The sequence below is a fragment of the Tenrec ecaudatus genome, chromosome 4 (assembly GCF_050624435.1).
Source record: "Tenrec ecaudatus isolate mTenEca1 chromosome 4, mTenEca1.hap1, whole genome shotgun sequence".
Taxonomy (NCBI): Eukaryota; Metazoa; Chordata; class Mammalia; order Afrosoricida; family Tenrecidae; genus Tenrec; species Tenrec ecaudatus.
In genome coordinates this window covers 65657625-65683708 of record NC_134533.1, presented here as the reverse complement: position 1 = coordinate 65683708, position 26084 = coordinate 65657625, and the positions used below count along the sequence as shown (strand labels likewise).

Genomic DNA, 26084 nt, shown 5'->3' with positions numbered 1-26084 from the left:
GTGAGATTTATGCATTGCTATGATACTGAACAGGATTCTGCTTGGCTTTCAGACGGACGCAAATTGGTGATCTCTGTGTGACAATTATTTAACCTAGACGCTATGGAGTACAAGGGCCCGCTCCAATTTAAAATGATATATTTTAAATAATATATAATTTGAACACAAACACACATATAGCTAATATTTTTTGTTGTGCTTTATAATATTGATAAAAGATTCCATACTTTTTCCCACTAGAACAATGTCTACTTATTTCAGTGTTTCCAACAGTTCTCAAGGACACGTTTTACAGTTTCTCCTGATGGGATTTCCAGGGATTCATAGATGGCAGTACTGGCTTTCTCTGCCCCTGGCAATGTTTTACTTCTTAGCACTTGGTGCCAACCTCTTCATTCTTTTTACCATCTATCAAATGACTGCTCTGCAGCCTATGTACCATTTCCTGGGTATCTTGGCTGTGACAGATATGGGGTTGGCCACCACCATTATGCCTAAGATCCTGTCCATTTTCTGGTTTGATGACAAGTCCATCAGCCTTCCTGAATGCTTCCTTCAAATTTATGCCATCCACTGTTTTGTGGGCATGGAGTCAGGGATCTTTCTGTGCATGGCTGTGGATAGATATGTGGCCATTTGCCACCCACTGAGATACCCATCTGTCATCACAGAAGCCTTCATCATCAAAGCTACCATGTTCATGGTGCTCAGGAATGGCCTCTTGGTAATCCCAGTTCCTGTATTGGCATCCCAGAGAAATTATTGTTCTAAGAATGAGATTGAACACTGTCTGTGCTCCAATCAGGGTGTCACCAGACTGGCCTGTGATGACACAAGTCTCAACAGGGCCTGCCAATTGGTCCTGGCCTGGGTTGGCTTGGGCGGCGACCTGGGTATGATTCTTCTGTCATACAGCTTGATCTTAAGATCTGTTCTAAAACTGAACTCTAGAGACGCATCATCTAAAGCCCTGAGCACATGTTCTTCCCATCTTATTCTCATTTGTTTTTTCTACACAGCTATTGTTGTAGTGTCTGTCACACACCTGGCCGAGACAAGGGTGCCCCTTATACCTGTACTTCTTAATGTGTTACATAATATCATCCCACCAGCCCTTAATCCCATGGTATATGCACTCAGAACTCAGGAGCTCAGAGTTGGTTTTTTGAAGCTTTTGAGGTGCACTGGAAAGAGAAAATGATATTACCATCTTGCAAATTACCCCCACCATCTCTAGTGGGCAGCACAATTTGTGTATGCTAATATGAAACTGTATTCAAAACTATGGCATTTACCAATTAAGGCATAGAATAATAAATGAAGTACATTAATTTCAATTCCATTCAATTAACTGCATACTCGGTAGCCGTTCATCGAAATGATTCACTCTTAGGATTTATATAACAGCTTATTGGGTGGGACTTGTGTCTTGAAGCTTAATTTGGTTGCAGATTCCTTAGAATTTTGACTAAAAGACTACTGAAGTTGATCCTGTGTTTAAAGTAATCAATTTTATTTGATTATGGGACTATCTATTGAGAGTGATATTTTTATAGGTTTTCAAAGTTGGGTACAATATGAGTTTGATTAAATTAAATTGTTCAAAGAGGCCAATTATTTGGCATAATTCTATAATAAATAGAAAAACCTTGTAAGAAGGCCTTGTAGTGGGGCTATAAAAATGAGATTTGTACGAAAGAAAGATAATTAAGATTGTAAGAGAAAAGTGAACTTTATATAATGAGACACTAAAGAAGAGTGATTGTTTGGAGTAAAACACTGATCAAGATTTTGCTCTTGGTCACTGCTTGGTTCCCTGTTCCAAAAGAAATTGCATATCAGAGTGCTTCATGAAAAAAATCCATTAATTAAAAAATTTAATAACTCTGAACTTAAAATAACAAAATAATTTTCTCACGAGGAGAAAAATGGAACTCAGGTTTGCCAAAGATTAAATGGAGGCATAAAGGGCACATAGACAATTATTTCTGGACACTGCATAATGACCTGTGGAAAACTAGAGGATTGGAGGCTTGGAAGGTTTGGAAACGAATACTATTTCTTTATATTTGTTATTTAGCCTTCATCGTGGTCTTCTGTGTGGGGAAGTTGTATTTGTTTCCCTCTTAGGTATGTCAGTGGAATCAAGGATTATCACAAGTAAAGGTTTCCTTTGTTTGGGGTTCTGTTTAAGGTCTTAAAAATCCTTAAAAATAAGTGTAGGTGGGAGAAATGAAGTGTATAGAAGATGGGGAAACGTTTACACATAGGAAATCTATTTAGGATTTACGGCTATTCCAGATTTCATAGTTATTGAAATCTAATCGTAGTGACACATGACCGGAAATAGACATTGGGGAAAATGTCAACTGACTGCCATTGAGTTGATTTGGACTCAATGTGACCCCATAGAACAGGGTAGAACTGCCCTAATGGGTTTCTAATACTTTCCTGGAGGGGGTTGGGTTTCTAACTGCTGACATTGCAGTTACCAGCCCAATCCATAAACACTGTGCTACCAGGGCTCAATGTTGGTTATAAAGAATTCAAAATCAGGACACTATGTCAGATGGCTAGTGGATCAATGCAATCACATCTGGGTTCAGCATTATTCTTCACTGTTAGTGGGTTGCATATTGTACCAGTAATAGTAGGTGTATCAACCATGGTGACTTTCATGATACTTTGTCCACGTTATTATTCCCGCAATCACGACTTCTTTGTCCATGGCCAATCACCCAAGAAACAAAGTAGCAAATACGAATATGACTTCATTCACTGGATATAATAACCTGTTAGTTTGGTTGATAGCAACCTCGAGAATAGATAAAATGCACTGAGTACCACACTGAGACATCATGTATGAGAGTATGTCTGAATGGCTTTTACCAAATGAAAAGATTCATCTGTATACCTCTTATTATGACTTCCTTATTTTCTAGTTGTCATCTCTACCAGACAAGGTAATTGTCATAATTTAATGTTTACCCAAGTCACCTCTTTCCAAATTAAGTTCATGCACAATTAGAGTGTTCATAGTTTTGTACTTTGTTTCTATTCTTCATGACTACCCAGAATTGGCATAATGAAGTATGCATTTGTTTCTGACTTACACAAACATATCACATGAATCTTATAATCAACCAGGCTCAGCTACTTCACTCCTCTATTGATCTGTTTGAGGAAACATCTTCTAAGGTAATAGATGGAGGTCAAAAGAGAGATTTTCAGTGCAACGGCAACAAAATATATGGGAGTTTAAGTCATGAAAGTTTTATAAATTGTGTCTTACTATCTGTTTGAGCTTAGTAATGGGTGTTCCATGGTCATCTAAAAATCCACAGCTATGTAGGCTGAACTTCGTCATGACTAGGTGGATGTGATTAAACTCAGCTCACCATTGGCATCTGACCTTTATATTCTTTTTGCTGTTCTTGAGGGGTGCTGATGGCACAGTGGTCGCTAACCAATGGTCCTGACAGATTGGCCATTCATACTCACCAGTCATTCCATGAAACCAAGAGGTGGCAATCTGCTTCTATAAAGATTTACAGCCTTGGAAACCCTAGAGGTTTAGAGTTCTACCCTCTTTTATAAGGTCACTGTGAGTCAAATTTGACTTAGCAACAATGTATTTGTTTGATTTTACTGCTATAATGATCCAAAACTTAAGCTCTAAAAGTATCCAGTTGTCCATTTAACCATTTGTTAAATTAAGATGCCTCTTTTTTTTAAATCTTAAAGTGATCATTGTGCCCATTTTTAAAAGTTTCTGTATGTTGATTTCCATTTTATGGGTATACCCCAAAAATTTCCTTCACTGTAGTATCTGCTTTTATGAATTTTGAGTATAATCCTTAGAACATTAATTGTTGCATCTCGTTAATGCATAAATGTGAAAAGCCAGTCAAGAAGTGTGTGTGAAATGTATATGTTTCCTTTATTTGTTTTTAATTACATCTATCCCTAGATTTTGCTCATCAAATGTGATGTGTAGGCCACATTTCTCTGAAGGATGCAGCTTTCCATCACTCAAATAAGTTTGGGCTTCTTTTCATTGACCATTGCAGTCAGTGTAGTGATTATAAGACCAAAATAAAAACTCAAATATGATGGTTTTGCAACAATTCTGACACGCATGTGTTCTAAAGTGGAACTACTCCATAGACTTTTCTTTGCTATAATGTTTGTAGAAGCAGTTCATTAGGCCTTTTCCCCACAGATTCGCCAACTGTATGAATTGCCAACCTATAGGTTATAAACCAGAACTTGGAATATTCAGAAATTTGCTGTGAGATAATAATTCTGTTTCTTTATTCTCCTAGTAAATACTTAAGCCCTATACTTGCACCAAATGGGAAGTTATCTATATCCTAAACATATACTTAAAGTAACTTGGGAATTACCTGAAATAGAAATATTTGTTTTTCCAAAATTGGTTCTTGTCTAATTTTTTTCTAGAAATCCCTATTACATCCCTGGCTTTGAATTGTAAGATCTAAATAGCTTCCCTGACATTCCCCAAGAGATAGTGTATTAATATGGTAACAAGTTTTAGACCAAGCACTGCTCCAAATCTAACTGTATATTTGAAAGCAAGCATGCATACACTACTAAATTTATTTTTAATGTTAGGTGACTTCCTAAATTTGTGTCCTTTGAGATACTCCTATATGTACCTTGCATGAGACAAATACATTCTGCAAACAGAATAAGTCATCATCTCATGCTTAGTATCTTTTATTAAGTCATGAGATACATTAAGGAGTGGAGTTTTATTCTCAAGTTTCTATTGTGAAATGGTTTGGCTGCTCCACTATTCAGATTTGTGTTGATCTTGATGTTATTTTACTAATTCTTTTACTTTGAACACTGGAGATTTTACCACTGGGGTTCAAAATATTATTATAGTAAGTGGATTATCTTATACAGGCTTTGCTTAGGCTCTTTCAGTTATGTAGTAACTTAGAGAAAATTACATTTTTATTTAAACTCCTTCTATAGATAACTTGTCTTTCATTTGTGCTACAGAGTAGCCATGGAGAACCACACACAAATCCATTGACTGGGTATGAATTGCCAACATTGAGTTTGTAAGCTAGAGCTTATATTCATATATTTTCTGCAAGCAAATTGTGCTGCCTCCCATTTGTTGGTCAGTTTATTATATGTAGTGGCTGTGTTGCTGTGACACTGGGAGCTATGCCTCTGTTGCTTCAAATACCAGCAGGATCACCAAAAGTGAATAGGTTTTTAAAAAAAATTCCAAACTAAGAATAAACTACAAAGAGGGAACAGACTGCCCACTTCAGAGAAAATTAGCCCGTGAAAATCTTATGGATCATATTGAAACGTAAGATACTGAAAACCTAGTGAACAAAACCAGAACACTGTCAGAGACAACGCCAGAAGAGGAGCCCCTCAGGTGAGAAGACACTAAAAATAGGACTGAGGGAAGAGCTGCTTTCTTAAAGTAGAGTCAACCGCTACATGGAGGGAGTAAAGCTTGATGGAAAAAAAGCCTTTAGGAATTTCATATTTTAATGATGTATCATTCAAAATAAGAAAAAATAGCTACATACATTAATAATAGAACTTGGAATGTATGAAGCATGAATATAAGAAAATTGGAAGTTCTCAAAAATAAAATAAAATGCCAAAAAAATGTGCTAGGTGTTAGTGAGCTAAAATGAATGGCTATTGGCCATTTTGAATCAGAGAACCATATGTTTATCATGCCAGGAACACCAGAACCAAGAAAAATGGTGTCACAATAACTGTCAAAAAGGACATTTCAATGCCTATCTTGAAGTTTAGTGCTCCCTGTGTTAGGATAATATTTATTCACCAACAAGGAAAGCCAGTCAATACCACTGTTATTCAAATTTATGCACAACCATTGAAGCTAGTGCCAAAAAATTTGGAGAATTCTACCAATGGCTTCAGTTTGAAAGTGATCAAACAGGCAATCAAGATGCAGTGATAATCAATGGTGATAGGAATGAGAAAGTTGGAAACAAAGAAGAAGGGACAGTAGTTGGCAATATGGTTTTGCTGATAGAAACAAAGCTTGAAATTGCATGACAGAATTTTTCAGGACCAATGCCTTCATCACAAATATCTTTTTCAACAATACAAAAAGAGACTACATGTGTGAAAAGAGACAATAGAGAAGCTCAATATCAGCAGCTAAAATCAGACCAGTGGCCGGCTGTGGAACAGACCACCAATTGCTCATATGTAAGTTCAGGCTGAAGATAATGACAATCAGATCAAGTCCACGAGAGTCTATCCCAGCTGAATCTCTAGAAAACCTCAAAAACATTTTTGCTACACTAAACACCATCAATAGAAGACCCGATGAGATGATATCAAGAGCACACATGTGAAGGAAGCAAAAGTAAGTTAAAAAGACGGGAAGAAAGAAAACAACAAAGCGGGTGTGAGAAGAAACTCTGACACTTGCTCTCAAAAAGTAACTAAGGGAAGTAGAAGAAATGATGAAGCCAAAGAGCTGAGCAGATAAGATCAAAGGACAGCTTGAGAAGATTAAATATTATGATGAAATATGCAAAGAAAACCAAATAGAGTTAGAAAACAAAAAAGAACAACTTATCATATCTTGAACTGAAAGGATTGATGAAAATCCTGGCCTCAAATCACAATACTAAAAGACTCTATGGTCAAAAGGTTGAATGATACAAGAAGCATCAAAAGAAAATTGAAAGAATACACAGCCAATCTACCAAAGAGATCTAGCTCATCTTAAACCCTATCAAGAGGTAGCATATGATTGAAAATCAATGATATTAAATGAAGCAATCCAAACTGCACTAAAAGAATTAGGCAAAAGCAAGGCTTCAGGGATTGTTTGTCCTGAAGCAAAACAAAAAATCATATTGTTTATAATAAAATGTTAAACATAAATAAGTACAATGCAACAACTGTTCTTTCTGACTTACTTGTATAGATATAAATTGAATATACTTGTTGAAATCTAAGTTCTTTTCCTCTTAAATGATTAAATACAATGTTACAGCCTGGTTCATTTACAGCTATTCAAACCAAGAGTTCAGGTTGCAATGTTGGGGCAGTATTGGACTGCTACCTACAAGGTGGTTGGTTCAGACCCACTAGTGTCTCCTGTAGAGGAAAGGTGAGACTATTTGCTCCCATACAGACCTAAAGTGAGTCAGAAAAGACTCTATGACAATGAATTTAGATTTTTGTTGTTTTTAAGATACAGTCAAAACTTCTAAAAGATACTATGGAAGAAGTGTAATTAGATCTATTCTAATGTGTGGCTTCTATTATACACACAAAGTTGGCCAAATGGCCAGATTAGATGAGTATAATCTGAAAAAGAAGGGAATACTGTGCTTTTGGCAAATTAAAATTTCCAGTTGGACTTAGGCTTCACATATCTAAGTACAAGAAAATTAGTTTGTAAAAGTATTCATGTTTCTTCTTGTATGCTAACCTCCACAGTCAGTATTTTATCTCGTTATTAAAATTCTACATCCTGTAGTTTCATAAGCATTTATTGTAAATCTACAGTAAAGTTATCTCTGAGCTCCTAGTTTATTCTCTCATTTTACTTAACTTTTACATTTATTTTTCTAATTACTTTGGTAAGTGTAAAAATCATATGATCCTGATAGAATTTCAATATATGGATTTATAGATATAAAATTTTACTTAAATAAAAAACCTAGAACTGGATAGGGCAGAGGTTGTACACTGGTGCATATAGGAGCTGGAGGCACAGGGAACCCAGGGTGGACGATACCTTCAGGACCAGGGGTGTGAGGGGTGATGCTGAGAGAGTGGAGGGTGAGTGGGTTGGAAATGGGGAACTGATTACAAGGATCCACATGTGACCTCCTCCCTGGGAGAGGGACGGCAGAGAAGGGTGGGGGAGGGAGACTCCGGATAGGGCAAGATATGACAAAATAACAATCTGTGGATTATCAAGGGCTCATGAGGGAGGGGGGAGCGGGGAGGCAGGGGGAAAAAAAAGAGGACCTGATACAGAGGGCTTAAGTGGAGAGCAAATGCTTTTGAGAGTGATTAAGGCAAAGAATGTACGGATGCGCTTTATACAATTGATATATGTATATGTATGGATTGTGATAAGAGTTGTATGAGCCCCTAATAAAATGTTTAAAAAAGAAAAAAAAAACAACCTAGAAAGTAACCCAATCATGACATGTAGGAAAAATCGACATTGTCCTAAATGGACAGAGATAGAGTGCTTTAAACCGCTAAGTCTGACTCAAAGAGTGTTCAATTGTAGGTAAATGTTCCTCTCTCTAAGCTCAGCCTTTTAGATCTCTATCTCTATATACGTAAGTGTATACATTAAACTAAAGGCATCTGGACCCAACTAGCCTGGATTTCTGGTACGGACCCCGCCCTAAACCTGATGCTTTTCTTCAAGTCAGGTTGACACATTCCTTAACAAACTAGGCACAAAGAGTTCTGATTCCCTGTGATGTAAGGTATAAATATGCAGTTTACTTGATTTGAATACCTCATTGATTAAAACAAACTGCTAGAAAAAGGCACATTTGGTAAATTCGAGGATGAGCGAAAACAGGAAAACTATCAATCACATGGATGGACACAATAACTTCCACAAAGGATTCACATTTACCAAAAATTATGGCGGACTGGGCTGCAGGGATTTCTTTCACCGTCAGGTCTCCATGAGGTTAAACCAACTCCATGGCAACTAACCACAACGCACTAAATGTCTAAGCTTACATATGGTTTCTGAGACTAAAAATCTTTATAGGAGCAGGTCATCTCATCTCCCAGAGGGACTAGTGGGTTTAGACTGCTGAAGCTGCAGTGAGCCGCACACAGTGCCACCAGAACTCCTAAACAACAAAGAGCCTAATGGGTGTAGACTCATTCGTTTCGCCACTTCACATGTGTTTGTTTAGTCACACCTTGTCCCTTATATGATGTTGGACCTGCAAATGCAAAGATAAATATACTTCTAGGGTTTTCAAAGACAACAGGTTCTAGTACTATATACAAAACATGAAATAAATACAGTATTATGATAATACAGTGTATGCAGTAAGCAAGAAGAAGGGAGGGTTCAGTTGTAATGAGAGCTTCAGTTGGGTTGATTGAAATAGTTTTACAGACAGTGTAAGATATGACAAAATAATAATTCATAAATTATTAAGGGTTCATGAGAGAAGGGGTAGCGGGGAGGGAGGGGGAAATGAGGAACTGATGTCAGGGACTTACGTGAGAGCAAATGTTTTGAGAATGATGATGGCAATGAATGTACAAAAAAGAAATAGTTTTGCAAATATAAATTATAAAGTAATGATTAAATTAAGTATAAATGAAGTAATGATCCAATTATTTCACAAATTAGTGGGCATTCAACTAGGAAAACCATACAACATGAGAAACAGCACCATATTAAACGTCTTGGGGCAAGTAAATCTTGTGTGTCAAAGATAGAGCTAGAATGACACTGAATACCTTGGAATTGAATACACAGAAGAAAATAAATTTTAAAACTTAATCTATAAGCAGAATTTAGATGGATAGACTCCCTAAGCTAGAAAATATCTTTTATCATCTATATAGATGATTAAGAACATGGACAAGACACTTACAGACAATCTGATTGGTTTAGAGCGTATCTTATACACATGTACGAGGTTAAGTCAAAGTGGACTGCTAATATAGTTCCAGCTCACACATGTACAGGTTCATTCCAAACAAACTGTGCTTCAACATGACCCTGTGGTCCGTGGTTGGCTACCCATAGTTTCCCTCAGGAATACATTTGTCTTAGTCTGATTAACAAGACACTGACTTGTTAATGATTAAGCGACTTTATAAGATAGAGGACAACTGCCTCTTTGAGTTTGTGAGATTAATCTTTATAGGAGCGGACAACTGCCTCTTTTTCACATCGGGGACTGGGAGTCCAACATGCTAACCTTGTGGTGAACGACTCCGCACATAGCCCACGATGCCGCCAGGGCCCCTTCGGTCTGGTTACAGTGCCTTACAAAGAGCGGGGTCCAATCTAAACAGCGGGTTCAGAGGGAATCTGCTAGGTCAGTCGAAGACCTTTGAGCAGTCAGCTCAGAAGGTTAGGGTCACTATTTTGTTGTTCTTTTGGGCTCCAAAGCGGTAATGTTGGTAGATTTTACTGAAGGATAAAAGGTGACTTGGGGTCTTATTATGAAAAAATTTGAAAAAAAATGGAAAAATGCATCGGTGAGGAAAAAGCCAGGAAAGTTTCAACAATGAATTTTATTTTCCATCATGACAATTCCCCTGTTCATTCTTTGAGAATAACAATGGCTGTCTTAACATTTCATTAGGAAACTTTACCCTACAGCCATTGTCTTGCCACATTATATGTTTCCAAAATTTGAAGAACATATAAAAGAAACACAATATGAATCCCTCAAGGATGCCAAAATTGTTTTGACAAAATAGTGTTTTGACATGATGTAAATTGAAGAGCATAAAATATTTCAGTGAAGAGATAGTGACAGGAAACACTACCTTCAGATCAAAACGGATGGTATTTTAAGAAAAAGAGCTACATGTTTTGATATTTTTGCTTAATAAACATTTTTATGATTTTGTAGCAATATTTTTAACTTACCTTTTTGTAAGTGAAAAGTAGGAGCAAACCCATATCAATAACTCTGTTTCTAAAATGTGAAGACAAAAATGAAGGCTAAGTATAAATTCAGAATTACCTATAAATTTATCCACTACTTTTGCAGAAAAAAAAACTCTGGGGCAGATCATGGGAAATATATGATAATGCACTTTAATGAACAGCCAGTTTCTTTGTTTTCCTTCTATCGAATTCCAGTTGCCACGGATCAACTTGCATATTTTTCACCATGGAAGAGTTTTATGACACTGTCTCGAATCTGTTTTGTTTTAACTCCATAAACAATGGGGTTCAGTGTGGGGGGAAGAAGCAGATATAGATTAGCCACAATGATGTGAAGAGAAGGGGGAATGGTGTGTCCCCCAAAACGATGGGTAAAGAAAGTGAAGAATGCTGGGACATAGGTGATGATGATGGCAGAGATATGAGCCGTGCAGGTGCTGAAGGCCTTCTGACGAGCATCGGCTGATGAGAGGCTGACCACTGCCCGGAGGATCATAGTATAAGACACAGTGATACAACAGATATCAAACACTCCAATCAAGAGAGCAACCATCAAACCATAGATGACATTGATTTTGATGCTGGCACAGGATAGCTTTACCACCGACATGTGGTCACAATACGTATGGGAGATAATATTACTTTGGCAGAAGGGCAAGCGTTTGACCAAGAATGGGAAAGGAACCATCAGCACCACACCTCTCAGGAAGGTTGCAAGGCCAGCTTTGGCAATGACAGGGTTAGTGAGGATCGTTGAGTAACGCAATGGGTAGCAAATGGCCACATAGCGGTCCAGAGCCATGAGCATGAGGACACCAGACTCCACACCTGTAAACCCATGGACAAAGAACATTTGGACTAAACAGGCATTGAAGTTAATTTCCTTGAGATCGAACCAGAAGATGCAGAGTGCATTGGGTAGAGTGGTAGTGCAGGTAAAGAGGTCAATGAGGGAGAGCATGGCCAGAAAGAAGTACATTGGACGATGTAAGGATTCCTCAGCTCGGATGAGGTACACAAGGCCAAGGTTCCCCACAAGGGAGATGGTGTACATCGCACAGAGTGGAAGGGAGATCCATATGTGTACTCTTTCCAGACCAGGAATGCCATTAAGAATAAAATATTCCGGTGCCACATATGAATTGTTAGACATCAGCATAATTCAATCAGTAGAGGAGTTGTTTTCCTAGAAGTCTCTACAATGAACAGGGGAAATTAAGACACAGAAATTGAGTCAGAGCTCTCTTGTGGATCCAGACTTAAATTTAGAATAAACTTGCATTCATAATGATATGATTTCAAATAAACAATGTAGTGATACAAATAGACTAATGACTGAATCATTATAAATTCCAGGCTTTCTTTGTAAAATTTTGAAGTTTATGTGTAATTTAAAAATCCCTACTATAAATTTATTATTGCTTTCTGCCATCTGCCAGAAAAAACTGAGACACAGAGAGATTGAATAACTGTCACATGTCACACAGCTAATGCAGGGCCAGAAATAATATTCACATCTGACTAATGCAGCATCTTTAACTGTCCAGCTTGAGTGAAGACTGAACATGTTTGATATAGAGAATTATAATTGAAAGTGAAGAATTGTCTGAGATGTGTTAATGTAATATTTTTGAACAATAGGAAATAGAACAATTATGGCTATTTCTGGGAAATAGAATGAAGATTTTTAATTTCAGTTCCTTCTATATCAGTTGTATGACTTGGTGAAATTAACTTTGCTGTTGAAACTTTTGTTTTCTATTTGAGAAATATCCCCACTTTCATAATCTCAAGTATAATTAATTAGGATAATTTTGGATAATTATGTCACAATTGATGAGTTGTTCTCCTCCTAATTGCTTGCAGGATATTTCTATTTTAAATTTCCATGGAAACTTTACATTTACCATGCCTAAAACTTAACTCATAATTTCAACCTCAACCTTCCACCAAAAATATGCTTCATCTCTGAGTTTTATGTTTTGAGAATGGCATCATAATCTAGCACATTATCAAAATGTTCATTCTCTAGTTTTTATGGCATTCATTTCTCTACTTTATCTTGAATATCATTTCCTTATGGCTCAAAATTTCTTGGCTGTTGTGCCATCCACACCACCTTAGCCTGTCTATTATCTTTAGAGCATCCGCAGGGAACCAGAACTTGTACTATGATGTCTAATCCAGAAATATTCCTGATATTAATCCTTCCTTCCTACCAACCTTCACATATCTCCTTTTAGAGACCATGGGTCACATCCACCTATTGGTATGTCACTTGAATTTTTCAGATCTTGTTTGCCTATGGCATCATTTTGAAGGCATTTCAAATCCACTCCTTACTAATCTTCAATATCTTCTCCTTCTTTTAAGGATAGGGCTCAAATTTCTTGGTATAATATTCAAGAAAGTAAAATGTAGATATTATTTTTCACCTCTCATTTTATATTTTTCCATTTGTGAAGACATTAAAAAGTATCCTTGTTTGAGTATTAATTCTATGGTCACTACATCTTATCATTTTAAGTTTAAATATTTTTTGACTACCTGAAATCTAATTACTCTATTAGTTTAATATATTGCATGTTATTTCCCTTATATCAAGCCTAGGTTGCTCTTGCTTAGTTTTCCCCCACCTTATTTGCAAATCTCTTTGTGATAATAGATACATTTCTATTCCTCTTCAAATTTCAAGATAAAATGGAACTTAAAAGAGCTATACATATCAGAATCCACAGTGAGTTTTCCTGGCCCAGGTACAGGGTGTTTAATGTACAGGGTGTTTAATTAACTTCCCCAAAGATAATAGTGATTACTTTAAAGGCAAACACAGGTTTTCCTAGATTCAGACTTTATATAGTATCCTTGATAAAAGTAATTAGTGCATTATATACCATTGGCTAGATTAATGATATTATTAGAACTACCAAATGTCCCATGGCGGTAATTTCTATTATTTCTCAAGAATGATAATACTGTCCCTAAAGTGAACCAGGGATGTATATTAATGGATTTTGAGTTCACGCTTAATTAATCTAAGAAAAAAATAGCTTTAAATATATGGCTCTGCTCAATACCTACCCTCATGAATATATAGGCATAAGAGTTGAATCTATAGGTGTAATAGTAAAGTGGTGAAGAGATCATATGGTGCCTCGCTATCAGAAAGCACAGTGACTGGGGTAGTAAAGGCTTCTTCTTCTTTTAAAAAAAAAATCAGTCATCTAAGTGAGGCTATGTTTGCACTGAAGGAGCAACTAGCCTACATGATACAAGGATTAGAATTAATAAATTGCAAGATCAAAGGAGGGAATTGTATTAGAGCTTAAATTCTGAGCACCTGGTTTGCAGAAGGTTATGGATGACAGTGAAAGCCTTACCTCCATTTGCAGAGCCCCATGTGGATTACACCTCTATTGAACTTCCTGGGTACGTTGACTAGGGACGTGAATAATGTTGTCCTCAGAGATAGTACATTTGAAAGTAGATTACTGAAGATATAGTTGAGTTAAAATTTAACATTCTCCCTTTTGACCCATTTTTTTACTTATTCTAGGTTTTATTGTTTTCTGCTTTTTTAATTGTGAATTTTGTTGATGTTTTTGGTGATTTTGCTTTGGAAGTTTTTTTTTTAATGAAATCCAGGATAGGTAAATCTATAGAGACAATAACTAGATCAGTAGTTTCTTAGTATTTTAGCAAGGGAGGTTGGAGAAGTAAAAGTAATGGATACAAGAATTTAAAAACCGTTTCATAATTGATGTGGTGATGAATACACAACTTCTTTTAAAATATTTAAGCAGTTTGATTCTATTTTGTTTAAATTATGTGTCATTGAAACTGTTTAAAAAACTAGTGCAGCAAAAAAAAATAGTGCAGAAATTTTGGGCTATAAAGCAGTGCATCCCTTAGTGCTAGTTTATTTGCATGTATGTTTCTTTCTTTGTTTGGTCATTGGCATTCTCTGGCAGCACACGTGGTTACCTGTTCTAACTGGAGGCCTCCACAGCTCCTACCTATAGTTCATCCGCTACCCCGCCTTCCAGTCACGGATTCTCCATCCAGGGAAGAGCAATGGCAGCGTGTAGGATGAATCAAGCTTAGCTACTCTATAAAAAGTTGAGGATATGACTGCAGGTACCATTCACAGCTACACCTTTTCATCTGTGACTGAAGTGAGAAAAAAAGATGCAGAATCTAAGAATGTGATGAAAGTAAATTGTCAACAAACTACAAGGAAAGAAGTGCATTTGACTTAGGGTTTTGCCTCAGTCTTACATTGAGCCATTTTCAATGAAACAGCCAACGAAACATGCTATAATTTAAAAAGAACAAAAGACAACAAGATATGCTGCATCACCTCAACACGCTAATTACGATTGCTCTTTTTCCTTGATGTTATTAGGTTCACTTACCTGACCTGGGTGTCTAAGTGTCCAGGACTGAAGGAAAGGATAGTTGATGTGATCACTGCACTTTCCTCTGCAGCTTCCTCAGCCCACGCTGGGCAGCCATTTGACACAAAGGCTGTGCCCACCCCCCATGGTTGCCTCTGGCTGTTTAAAACAGAAAATAAGTCACTTTGGATTACTTTTTGATCACAGGCCCCATTAGGATGAACCAGGATCTGTTTAAGAACGAGAATGCACAGGAATTTTGCTTTTGAACTTGTTTCATGTACTACTTCTCTAGTGATGGCATAGAAGAACATTATTTTTGAGAAAGCCAAGAACTGAACCACACACTAAAACCCTATTAACTGTCTGAATAAAACTTTCCTGAATCCCCTAAAGAAGAAAATCAGGAAAGAGTTGTTGCATAGAGAAGATTCTAGATTCTCTATTTCTGCTTCATCTTCGTCTTTCCCCAGAGATATCAGCCCTTTAATGACATGAAGTGCTACTTGGAGACTCTGCAAGTGCCAGGCAATGTATACCTGGTAGTTAGCAGAAACCCTTTAGTGTCTTGACCCTAGATCTTTTAGATTTACCTGAGCAGAAGCAATCTACTTGCATAAAACTCAAATGTCTACTCACAAACTTAAGGTAAAAACAAGAGCAACAGTAGTAGTAAAATTTGATTGCTTATACTTACCAAATACTATTTTAATTTATTTATGAATTTTTATCATGTTCTGATAATGAGTCTACTAATTCAATGTCACTGTTAGCTATATATCTAACAAAGGCTCAGTATATTCAACAGTTTGTTCTAAAGTATACAAAGATTAAGATAATTTTTAAAATGCTGAAAAAGGGAGGAAGTATGAAATAGCCATAGAAAAAGAAAAGTGACTTTCTAATAGAGAATTTAGATTTGTTTTGGAGATATGGACACATGCTTTAACATGCAATGTATACTTTGGGAATAAACTCTTGAATATACTGTCTTGGCTTGACATATTGTTATGTTAACATTGAATTTGTAGGCTCATTATAAGAACATAATTAAATTCATAAATAAATTGAAACCATATCTGGCAAGTATAAATATAAACAATAGTACTACTGCTATTGTTTTTGTTGTTTTTACCTTAAGCTTGTGGGTAGACATTTGAGTTTATATGCAAGCAGGTTATTTCTGCTCCAGGGAAATCTTAAAATTCTAGGGGAGTCATAGCATGGTTTCTGCTAAATGCCAAAATGTATATTGCTTGATACACTGTTGATGCTTAATAGAATTTTGTTTAATTTCATTTTTTATGACCTATGCCATAACTATTGTACATTTATCTTATCTCTTTATTCACTTATTAATTGTTTTAGTGTATGAGTCAAATCTCCCTATTTTATCCCATGCATGAAACGTACCACATGAAGGAGGACAGCACATGAATGAAAAACCAAGAAACCAAGCATTGTTAATAAGTTGCAATTGGATTAACTGACTGTAAGTCCTTTGAATGGATTAAAGAAGAAAAAGGATATAGGGAGAGGCAGAATTTTGACTTTGGAGCTAAGAAGGTGGACCTGTCGATTTATCTTTGATTTAGGGTGGTCAGAATTTTTATTATCCCTTATTAATTTATCTGTCTCTGACATTGTACCCTGTATTTGAAACACAATGAATAAATATGAAATTAAGAGTTGTTTATAGTCTGAAGCAAACTTTGAGTGCATCTAATGGACCACTTTCTACACAAGAACATGCATCTCTTGTCAGTTCTAGTTTTAATATTTATGTGAAAAGATCATGAATTTCTTAAAATTTCATATACAGACAAATGTGCACATGGTATCTAAAATGGGAGAGTCTCTGTCGAGCAGTTCTACTGGCCTTTGTGATAACACAGGCACAATGGAACAATTCTAGATTTTGTCACATAATAAATATCAGGACGGCAGAAATGCCCCTTACCCATAAAGGAGCTCCAAACAAGAAAGAATGTGCAGAGTGGTCATGCCAGAGTCAGTGCCCAGAATGTGTGTGGTGCCAGAGGCAGCTGGTTTCCCCTTATAGATCTTGGTGCAGAAGTGCTTAGCTCACATGGATTCCCTCAGGAAACAGGGACGATTTCTGAAATCCTCAGGAGTCTTGAGCTTTCTCAGTGCAAAATGGGTTTAGGAGCCCAAGGGACAATAGGGTCCTAAGAGAAGGCAGGATGCCAAATTTCAGCTATTTTAAGGGGGGTGGGGGGGAATAGTTGGCCTCCAAAACTGGTAATCCAGAAAGGAATTCCTGTACCAAACTGCTACTTGTACTGGAAGTTAGAAATTTGTTCTACGGCAATTAAAAATAAAGCAAAGACGTCTGTGTGTGCAAGTGTGAAATGTTTCCAGCTGATTATTATTCTAACTTCTGAAACAGTGACTGTCCTTTGATTACAATAGCATGCACTCCTTACACTCAGAAATACCCACTAATAGTTTGTTGCTTTTATTCTAATTCGTTTTTTAAAACCAGGTTAATAATTCACAAACTATTTTCTTACATTAACTATTTTCTTACATTAAAATATATTGTAAATACTTTATTGAGAACTTCTATGAGTTCCAAAGTTAGGATAATATTATACTGTATAGATATAACATTTCCATTCAACATTTAGTCCTCTAATTTAGGACCTCAAATCTATTCTAATTTTATCTTAAAATAACGTTATAATAAACATAAATATATCCATGATTCATTCCATAAGAAAATCCATAGATATGTATTAAAAGTAAGATTAAAATCCATAGAGTTGTATTAAAAGTAAGGTTGCACCAGAATCATCTGGTCCGTGCCCTTAAATAATGCAACTACATATCTCACTTCTTCCAGTGTTCCCGTGAGCACCTGGCCTCCTTCAGCGTTCCAAGTGCCCCCCCCCCCCCCAAAAAAAAAAATCTCTGCCATCAAGTCACAGGACTATTACTCTTTATGAGAGTTGAAAGCCTCATCTTTCTCCCGAGAAACAAAGGTGGTTTTGAATTGCTAACGTTGTGCTCTGCTGACCAACAGTAGGCCACTAGGCCACCAGGGACCACTGTTTACCTTCCATTACATTGTGTTATTTTAAAATACTCTAAATGATTGTAAATAAATAGTTGTCAGTTATTATTAATTTGTCTCCAATTTATAGGGGCATTCAGCAGAGAACCAAACATTGCCAGATGCTGCACCATCCTCATGATCATCGATACGCTTCAGTCCTTGAATGTGGTCCCCCTTAGCAGGTTAATTGTTCAACACTTTATTGGACATTGCTCTCTTCTGATCCACGTGTTTCTTGATTGGCTAATTTTGGAGAGAAAACATGACCCAATCTAGCTGTCTTGTCTAGTATTGGTCTGGGGGCACGACTGCAATCTCCAGCACGAGGGGCTGTTTGAAATAACCTGCTATATAGCTTCTATCTCATAGCAGCATGCCCAACACCGAGTAGAACAAATGCCCATGCAGGCGGTGTTTCCAACATAAACTCCTTTTTCCTTTATTGGATCTGCTCTGATCAGTTGCATTGCCCTCTTACAGCATCTTCAGGATGATGGGAATTCTTTCTTTTCTTTTCTAGACTGATGCCACTAGTTTTTGAATCGCCCCATGTTTTGGTTTATTCCTTCATCGCTTCTGAGTACAACTTCAAATAACTTACTAAGAAAAGTTGTGATACAATTCAGTGTTCTTTATTCTTTTCATATATAAAATATTTCTAACGTTTTCAAAATAAATTGATTATTATGTTGGGTACAGAACATATGAATATGATGTGGTTTAAAATCAGAAAAGATGTGTGTCAAGCTTGTATCTGTTCACAATCCTTATTCAATCTGTATGCTAAGAAGAAATAAAAAACTGGATATATGTCAAGAAGAATATGGCATCAAGATTGGAGAAAGACTTATTAACAACCTGATATAGCAAATGGCACAATCTTCCTTGCTGAAAAGGAGAAGGACTTGAAGCACTTGCTGATAAAGATCAATGAATACAGTTTTCAATATGAATCGCAAGTCAATGTAAGAAAAACCCAAAACCTCACAACTGGACCACAAGATAACACTGATAAATGGAGAAAGTTGGAAGTTGTCATGGATTTCATCTTGCTTGGATTCACAATCAATGTTTATTGAAGCAGCATTCAAGAAACCAAGCAATGCAATTCATTGGTCAAATTTGCTATATAAGACCTCCTAAAAGTACTGAGCAGCAAACACATCCCTTTGAGGACTACAGAGTGTCTGACCCAAGCCATGGCATTTTCAAATGCCTCCTATGCATGTGAAAATCAGGGTAAGTAGGACTAAAAATGAATTGATGTACTTGAATTATGGCAGTGGCAAAGAACATAGAGAGTGCCATGAACTATCAGAAGAATACCCAAATCTGTCTTAGTTACCCAGAATGCTCCTTATATCTGAGCATGATGAGACTTCATCTCATATACTTTGGAGATGTTATTAGGATGGATCATTCTCTGCAATGGACTTGGTGGCACATACCAACCACTTGTGGTACTACTGGCTGTGTAGTTGGTGAGACTGATACAGAAAGGAAGAATAAGAATGAACTAAAAATTGTTTTGACAGGAAATTTTTTTGGAGATAAATTAGCACATGCATAGAGGAAAATGGCTTGTGTTCTACTGGAGATTATACATATATATGATAAATATATCTGTCCCAAATAATTATAATAAACTTTGAAGTCCCATATCAATAAAGAGTATTGAACAAACATGAGGCCTCTGAAGAGTGACTCTTGGCTTACATGGCTACGATGATATCCATTCAAAAGAGGCTTAAACATCTGAGTCACCTGAGAATATTTCATGTGACTAAGTACAGCTTCCTTTTTTGGCCCGTATTGACTTGACCATGTTCCTTGGCTAAAAGAACTTCAACTTCTCAGAAGACTATTTAAATGGTATGTGAAGAAATGTCTTTTCCCTTAAACAGGAACCTAAGGACGCATTCCCGTATCTGCTTGGTTTTCACTCCATACACAATAGGGTTCATTGTGGGAGGCATGAGTAGGTAGAGATTAGCCATGATAATGTGTGCGTGGGGTGGAATGGTGTGTCCCCCAAAGCGGTGTGTAAAGAAGGTGAAGAAGGCTGGGACATACGTGATAACAATAGCACAAATGTGGGCAGTGCACGTGCTGAAGGCCTTCTGTCGAGCGTCTGCTGATGACAGACTTATAACTGCTCGGAGAATCATGGTGTAGGAGACCGTGATGCACAAGATATCAAAACCGCCTATCAGAAGGGCAACCATCAGACCATAGATAGCATTGATCTTGACATTGCCACAGGATATCTTGGCCACAGACATGTGGTCACAGTAGGTGTGGCGTATAACATTGCCCCTGCAGTATGGTAGGCGCTTTGTGAGGAAAGTGAAAGGGATAACAAGTAGCACGCCTCTCAGAAAAGTGAGGAGGCCAGCCTTAGCAATGACTGAATTAGTGAGGACAGTAGCATAGCGCAGGGGATAGCAGATGGCAACATACCGGTCCAGGGCCATGAGCATGAGCACCCCAGACTCCATCCCAGTAAAGGTGTGGACAAAGAACATCTGGGACAAGCAGGCATTAAAGCCAATCTCCTTGAGGTTGAACCTCAAGATGCAGAGGGTGTTAGGAAGGGTGCTGGTGCACATGAGCACATCAGTAAAGGACAGAAGGGCTAAGAATATGTACATAGGTCTGTGCAAGGTCTCCTCAGAGTAAATGAGGTACATAAGGCCAAAGTTTCCTGTAATGGCAATACTGTACATGGTACACAAGGGTAGGGAGATCCACAAGTGCACTTCTTCCAGCCCAGGAATGCCATTTAGGAAGAAAGAAGCTGGGGTTAGGCTGCTGTTGTTTAGGAATGGTTGTTTGAAATTCATTGTACAAAAGTTCCAGAAGGTCCTCTGCAAGCAAAAACAAAAGCAAAACACAAAACAAAATGTTTAGAGTAGCTGACAAGCATAACTTGTTCCCATATAGCCTACTTTAAATATCTCAAAGATGAATAATTGTATATGTTTTCTTACATTGATTATTTGGCATAAACTATTAAATTCACGCTTAAATATATTTTCACAACATGAATGGACAGAATTTAGTTGGTTTTAAGCTTTTGTTATTATGTAGTTCATTTTGCAGGCTTCAGTTAAGGCCCTTAATTGAACCTGTGCTGATTAAACAGTTGCTGTGCTTTTGGAGCTCACCATCATAGTCAGAGCTATCTGCCCCATTCTGAAATGTTAACACTCTTCATTGTACACCAACTATTGTTAATCAGTCTTTCCCGATTAGTGTCATGATTGATAATGATTCCAACCTAATTTTAGCCCAAATTTCCATCTTAAAGCATGTAAAAATTTTCTTAAATGGAGGAATTATTTATTAGTTGTGGTTGCAGATTTTCAAAGCAGAATCATAATATGATCCTAAATGTGAAGAAATAACCCTCTTCTCAGTATCCGCAAAAGATCACTCACTCTACAGCTTGAGCATCAGCAGTAAATGCAGGTGTGACCTGATGGCATTAGGTTATATTTTATTTTGAATTAGGCAAGTACTTTATTAAGGAGCCCTGGTTTCACAAAGGTTGAGTGTTCTGTTGTCGGCTGAGTAGTCAACTCTGTGAGCTCACCAGTCACTCCAAAGGTGAGAGGCCTGTTGACCTGCTGCCCTGGGCATGGCAGGGTGGAGAGATGTAGGTTGGAGCAGCTTTGTTTCATGTGGTTGCTGTGACTATAAATTGACTCAGCAGGATCTAATAACAACAATAAGCACTTTATTGAAAAATAGCAACCAACCAATAGTTTAGCATAATGAGCAAAGAACATCTTTTGTATTAAGCTCTTTTAAGAACAATTTATATAAACAGCAAGTAGAAATAACAAAAACAACAACACCATAAAAAAGGCTATCCTTTGATCTTTAAATCAGTATCACAAAAGTGATGATAAAGAATTCCTGGAAATTCAATAAATCATGAGACGTAATGTTTTCTTAAAGTTATACAATCAAATATGCAGTCCAATAAGAACAATGTTTATCATCATAAATGAAAATTATTGGCATGCAATTTAGAGCATGGTCTGTATTTTTTCAACCGTATCAAAGTTCAGATATAGCCATAAAATCATTTATTTCTTAGACTACATTACAATGAAAGCAAAATAAGAGATTTTCAATTAATTTTTAACGTTGATTTTAAAAAAGAGCGTGTGGGAAAACAAAGAAAGAGAAAAGACACAAGCACTGAGACAGAGATTTGGTATGGTGCTAAACTGTGAGGGCATCAGGACAATGTGATGATCAGAGGATGGTAGTAGGTATGACTCACGAGTCCAAAGATGAACCTATGTTGGGCTGGTATGTGCTGACTTAGGAAAATATATATTACTAAAGTGACAAAGGGTGTAATCTTATAGAAGAAGCTACTAGAAGAAAAACAAATAAACTCTTTGAATCAAAAATATGTAATTTGAAATTGTTAATGCTTCCTGGGCACATGAGAGGTAGGCTTCCAATCATCTCAAAAGTGTCTTTTAAATGAGAGGTTGGGTAGAGTTGGTTTGCCTTTCTTTATATTTGTCTTCAATAAAATTTTATCTATTTACTTATTTATTTGAAGGAGCAAAGTTAAATAGGTGAACTCTAGGGTCATATAAATTGAAGACAAATTCCAATATAATTATGATGCAAAATGCAGTAATACCTGAAATAGCAGATAATAGAGAATAAATAATAAATTGAGAAAATCATGGAAAATCATCATTTTGTTCTCTTTCTCACCGCAGGAGAAGTTTATTTTTCTCAAAAATACTGTTTTTGGTTTTCAGAGTCAGTAGAACTGATTATACCACTTTTGGATATTTCCAGAATATTTTATTGTAGAAGTTGAAACATGAGCACTTTATTCAAAGTGAAAATGGAACAGAGACATCAAAATAAACACACCACCATTCCGTTAATTCCAACTCGTAGTAACCTTACAGGGCAGAGTCTCCCTGCTCCATGGGATTGCTGATCCATATGTTTTCCTAGACTGTAAACTGTTACAGAAGCAGGTTGCCACATCTTTCACTCCAGGATCACCTTAGACATTCCAAACACTGTCCTTTCTGTGGGTAACCCACTATTAAAACATGATGTGCTGAAGGCAAGAGACGCTAGCAAGTAACATTAGCCTTATGGTCAGATACAGAGTACCTTTTCAAAGTTTCAGAGAATGAACTACTATATGTTAACTCTCCTTTTTATTCTCCAACCCCTTCAGTCATCAAAATCTGCCCCCATTCCTTTGTATAATAATTAATTCAATCCCAACTCAGAAATCTACTCACCCTGAAAGCTACACCAGTCCCTTCAGGAGCTATTCATGAATTAAGTCATAGTCACATGTATAGAATGTTCTTGGTCCTGCAGGAGAAATAAATAACCTGGTATTTTGGTATAATTGAAGAAAGATTGAGGGGAGGACACATCCATTGTGTGTGTGTGTGCGCGTGTGTGTGTGTTATGTTTCTGAGTGAGTGAATATATATTCTGCAATGAAGTAGGGAAAACTTAGTTGTTAGTATCTCATCTATTAGAGTCCCAAAGGAGATGTATTTCCCAAGTGTTATTTTTTTATACTGTGAACAAAAGAGAGACTTGGGATTCAGATATATTTATTTCAAAAATCATTGGCTGATACATATGGAATTTGTTGTAGGAGCTAACATATCATAATCTAAGGTTTCCCTCTAAGAATTACAAGATCTGGTGCCTCATACTAGGCCAGAATATCTGAGGATATAAATTTTTTATAGATACAACAAATAACGTGAAGGCCTGAAAACATTTTGGAAATTTAGAATTAAATCCTTTTGGAAAACAAACTTGATTTCTCTCTTTTCAAAACTCACCATAATGTCATGCAGAATGGATACGGAAAAGTATATTTTTGAAGAAAACCAAAAATTTGATGGTATCAAAGCAGCTTAGTTTTATCTGTGATCTTATATTTATCAAACTTGATAAACTTATTCAGACTAGAAAAAGTTTACTATATATTAGTTTTGATTATCTCACCATTACATGATAAATGGAGAAAAGATTGAAGTTGTCAAGGATTTTGTCTTGCTTGGATACACAATGCTCATGGAAACAGCAGTCAAGAGATCAAGCAAAGAATTGCATTTGCTAAATCTGCTGTACAAGATCTCTTTAAAGTGTTAAAAAGCAAGAAGCTTACTTTGAGGACTAAGGTGAACCTGACCAAGTCAGGGTATTTTCAATCACCTGACAGGCAAGTGAAAGTTTGTAGGATAATGAGGACCGGAAAGAAAGTGTCTATGGCTTGCTCCTAGTGCTTGTGAAACCCAGCCCTTGCCATCCTTATGAGAGGCACACCTCCACTGTCTGCATGGAAAGTGCCTCAATGCACATAATCCTGGAAGAAAGTTCCACCACAACATTTCTTTCCTCTCATACAGGGTAATATAAAGCTGTCTCCTACACACGCCTTGCTTCTCATGTACACAGTTAAAGGATGCTAATCTCTAACATCATTAGCTCCCTTTACCCCTCATTCTTTTGTGTGTGTGTGTTGAGTGAAAAAAAATTATTGACTAGTACACAGATCACAGTATAAGGAATTTTTGGAATCTGTTCTGATGGCTAGGAGAGTTAGTTTGAGTTTTTGTGTTTTTTTGCACCTCTTGCCTCTTGCATACCTGGTACTCTCTTTGAAGTGCTACCCTTGAAGGCTTGGGATATTCAGGATTAGTCCACTGCCCATTTGTTTGATGTGTACAGGTTAATTGAGGCTTGTATGCCTCAATAACTATAAAAATTTATTGTTGAATTAACTCTGGGCTCTTCTCCCTCTTCTTGCTGCTCCTGAGAAGCAAGACCCATCCGCTCAGTTGTCTGTGTTCCTTAGCTTCTTTAATTGTGCAAATCACTTCTCAGGGCCATTGGATTGTGGAGCTGGACCCAACACAAGTTGGACATTGACAGCGGAAGACTGAAGAAGAATTGATGTATTTGCATTATGGTGCTAGCAAAGAATATTGAAAGTACCATGTACTGTCAAAAGAACAAAAAATATCTCTCTTTGGAGAAGTACAGCCCAAATGCTCCTTAGAGGCAAGGATGACAAGACTTCCATCTCACAGACTTGCACATGTGGTCCAGGGTGACCAGTCCCTGGAGAAAGACAGCATGCTTGGTTGGTAAAGCAGAGCAGCAGAAACGAAAGGAAGACCTTAGACAAGATGAATGGACACATTGGCTGTAATGATGGGCTCATAACAATTGTGAAGATGACACAAGACTAGGCAGTGTTTTGTTTCATTGCACATAGGGTCTCTATGGGTCGGAACCGACTTGTCAGCACCTAACAACCTCCATCATTACACAACAATAGCACATTTGATATGTGGAAGCTAGTACCATTCCCTAAGAAATATCCACGAACCACGCCCCATCATATGTATTTTACCATGTTGCCAGGAAGCTAGACTAGGGATGAAAGTGGGGGCTAGGGCTAGGGAGGTACCTGCAAAGGGCCACGTAATAGTGTTGGAAAGAAGTCAGGCAGCCATTTGGATACCTAAGGGGAAACCCAGAACTGGGCAGTGCAAACTAAGCCCCCTAGGGGAAAAAATGCTTAAAGACAGCTGGGCCTGTAGCATCACACAGGTGGGACTGAACTCAGTCAATGGAATCAGCCAATACCTTCAGCCACACCTCCCCCAGGCAGGAGCCAGGACAGAATAAAGGCAGGGAGCACGACTGGCACACTTTCTAGGTCCCTTGGTCCTCGGGGAATCCCCAGTTCCACACGTATAGGTTTTTTTTGTGCCCAATTGTGAACCTAGTGTGACCTTCAGTGGCTTGGAAGTTTTCCAGAAATAACATGTACTCTTTTGAGACTGTAAAACCAGAAACTTTTCCTTTCCTGCATAACAACTCACTTGGATTACAAAAGTGC

The 26084-nt window shown here is 37.2% G+C and overlaps 3 protein-coding genes across 3 annotated transcripts; 1 reads left to right on the top strand and 2 right to left on the bottom strand.

Annotated features, from left to right (window-relative positions):
- Positions 1-244: 244 nt before the first annotated feature.
- Positions 245-1201, top strand: LOC142445860 (olfactory receptor 56B34-like). The gene has a single exon (XM_075547737.1). It carries the CDS (start codon positions 245-247, stop codon positions 1199-1201), a length of 957 nt encoding a protein of 318 aa, XP_075403852.1.
- A 9679-nt stretch (positions 1202-10880) lies between these two features.
- Positions 10881-11834, bottom strand: LOC142446776 (olfactory receptor 52N5). The gene has a single exon (XM_075548518.1). The coding sequence runs from the start codon at positions 11832-11834 to the stop codon at positions 10881-10883; it is 954 nt and encodes a 317-aa protein (XP_075404633.1).
- Positions 11835-20016: 8182 nt separating this feature from the next.
- On the bottom strand, positions 20017-20970 carry LOC142446775 (olfactory receptor 52N1). The gene has a single exon (XM_075548516.1). The coding sequence runs from the start codon at positions 20875-20877 to the stop codon at positions 20017-20019; it is 861 nt and encodes a 286-aa protein (XP_075404631.1). The 5' UTR covers positions 20878-20970.
- Positions 20971-26084: the final 5114 nt, after the last annotated feature.

What these genes read in the sequence shown, in the direction of transcription:
- LOC142446775 (XM_075548516.1), bottom strand. Translation starts at nt 20,877, where the DNA reads ATGTACAGTATTGCCATTACAGGAAACTTTGGCCTTATGTACCTCATT.
- LOC142446776 (XM_075548518.1), bottom strand. Translation starts at nt 11,834, where the DNA reads ATGCTGATGTCTAACAATTCATATGTGGCACCGGAATATTTTATTCTT.
- LOC142445860 (XM_075547737.1), top strand. Translation starts at nt 245, where the DNA reads ATGTCTACTTATTTCAGTGTTTCCAACAGTTCTCAAGGACACGTTTTA.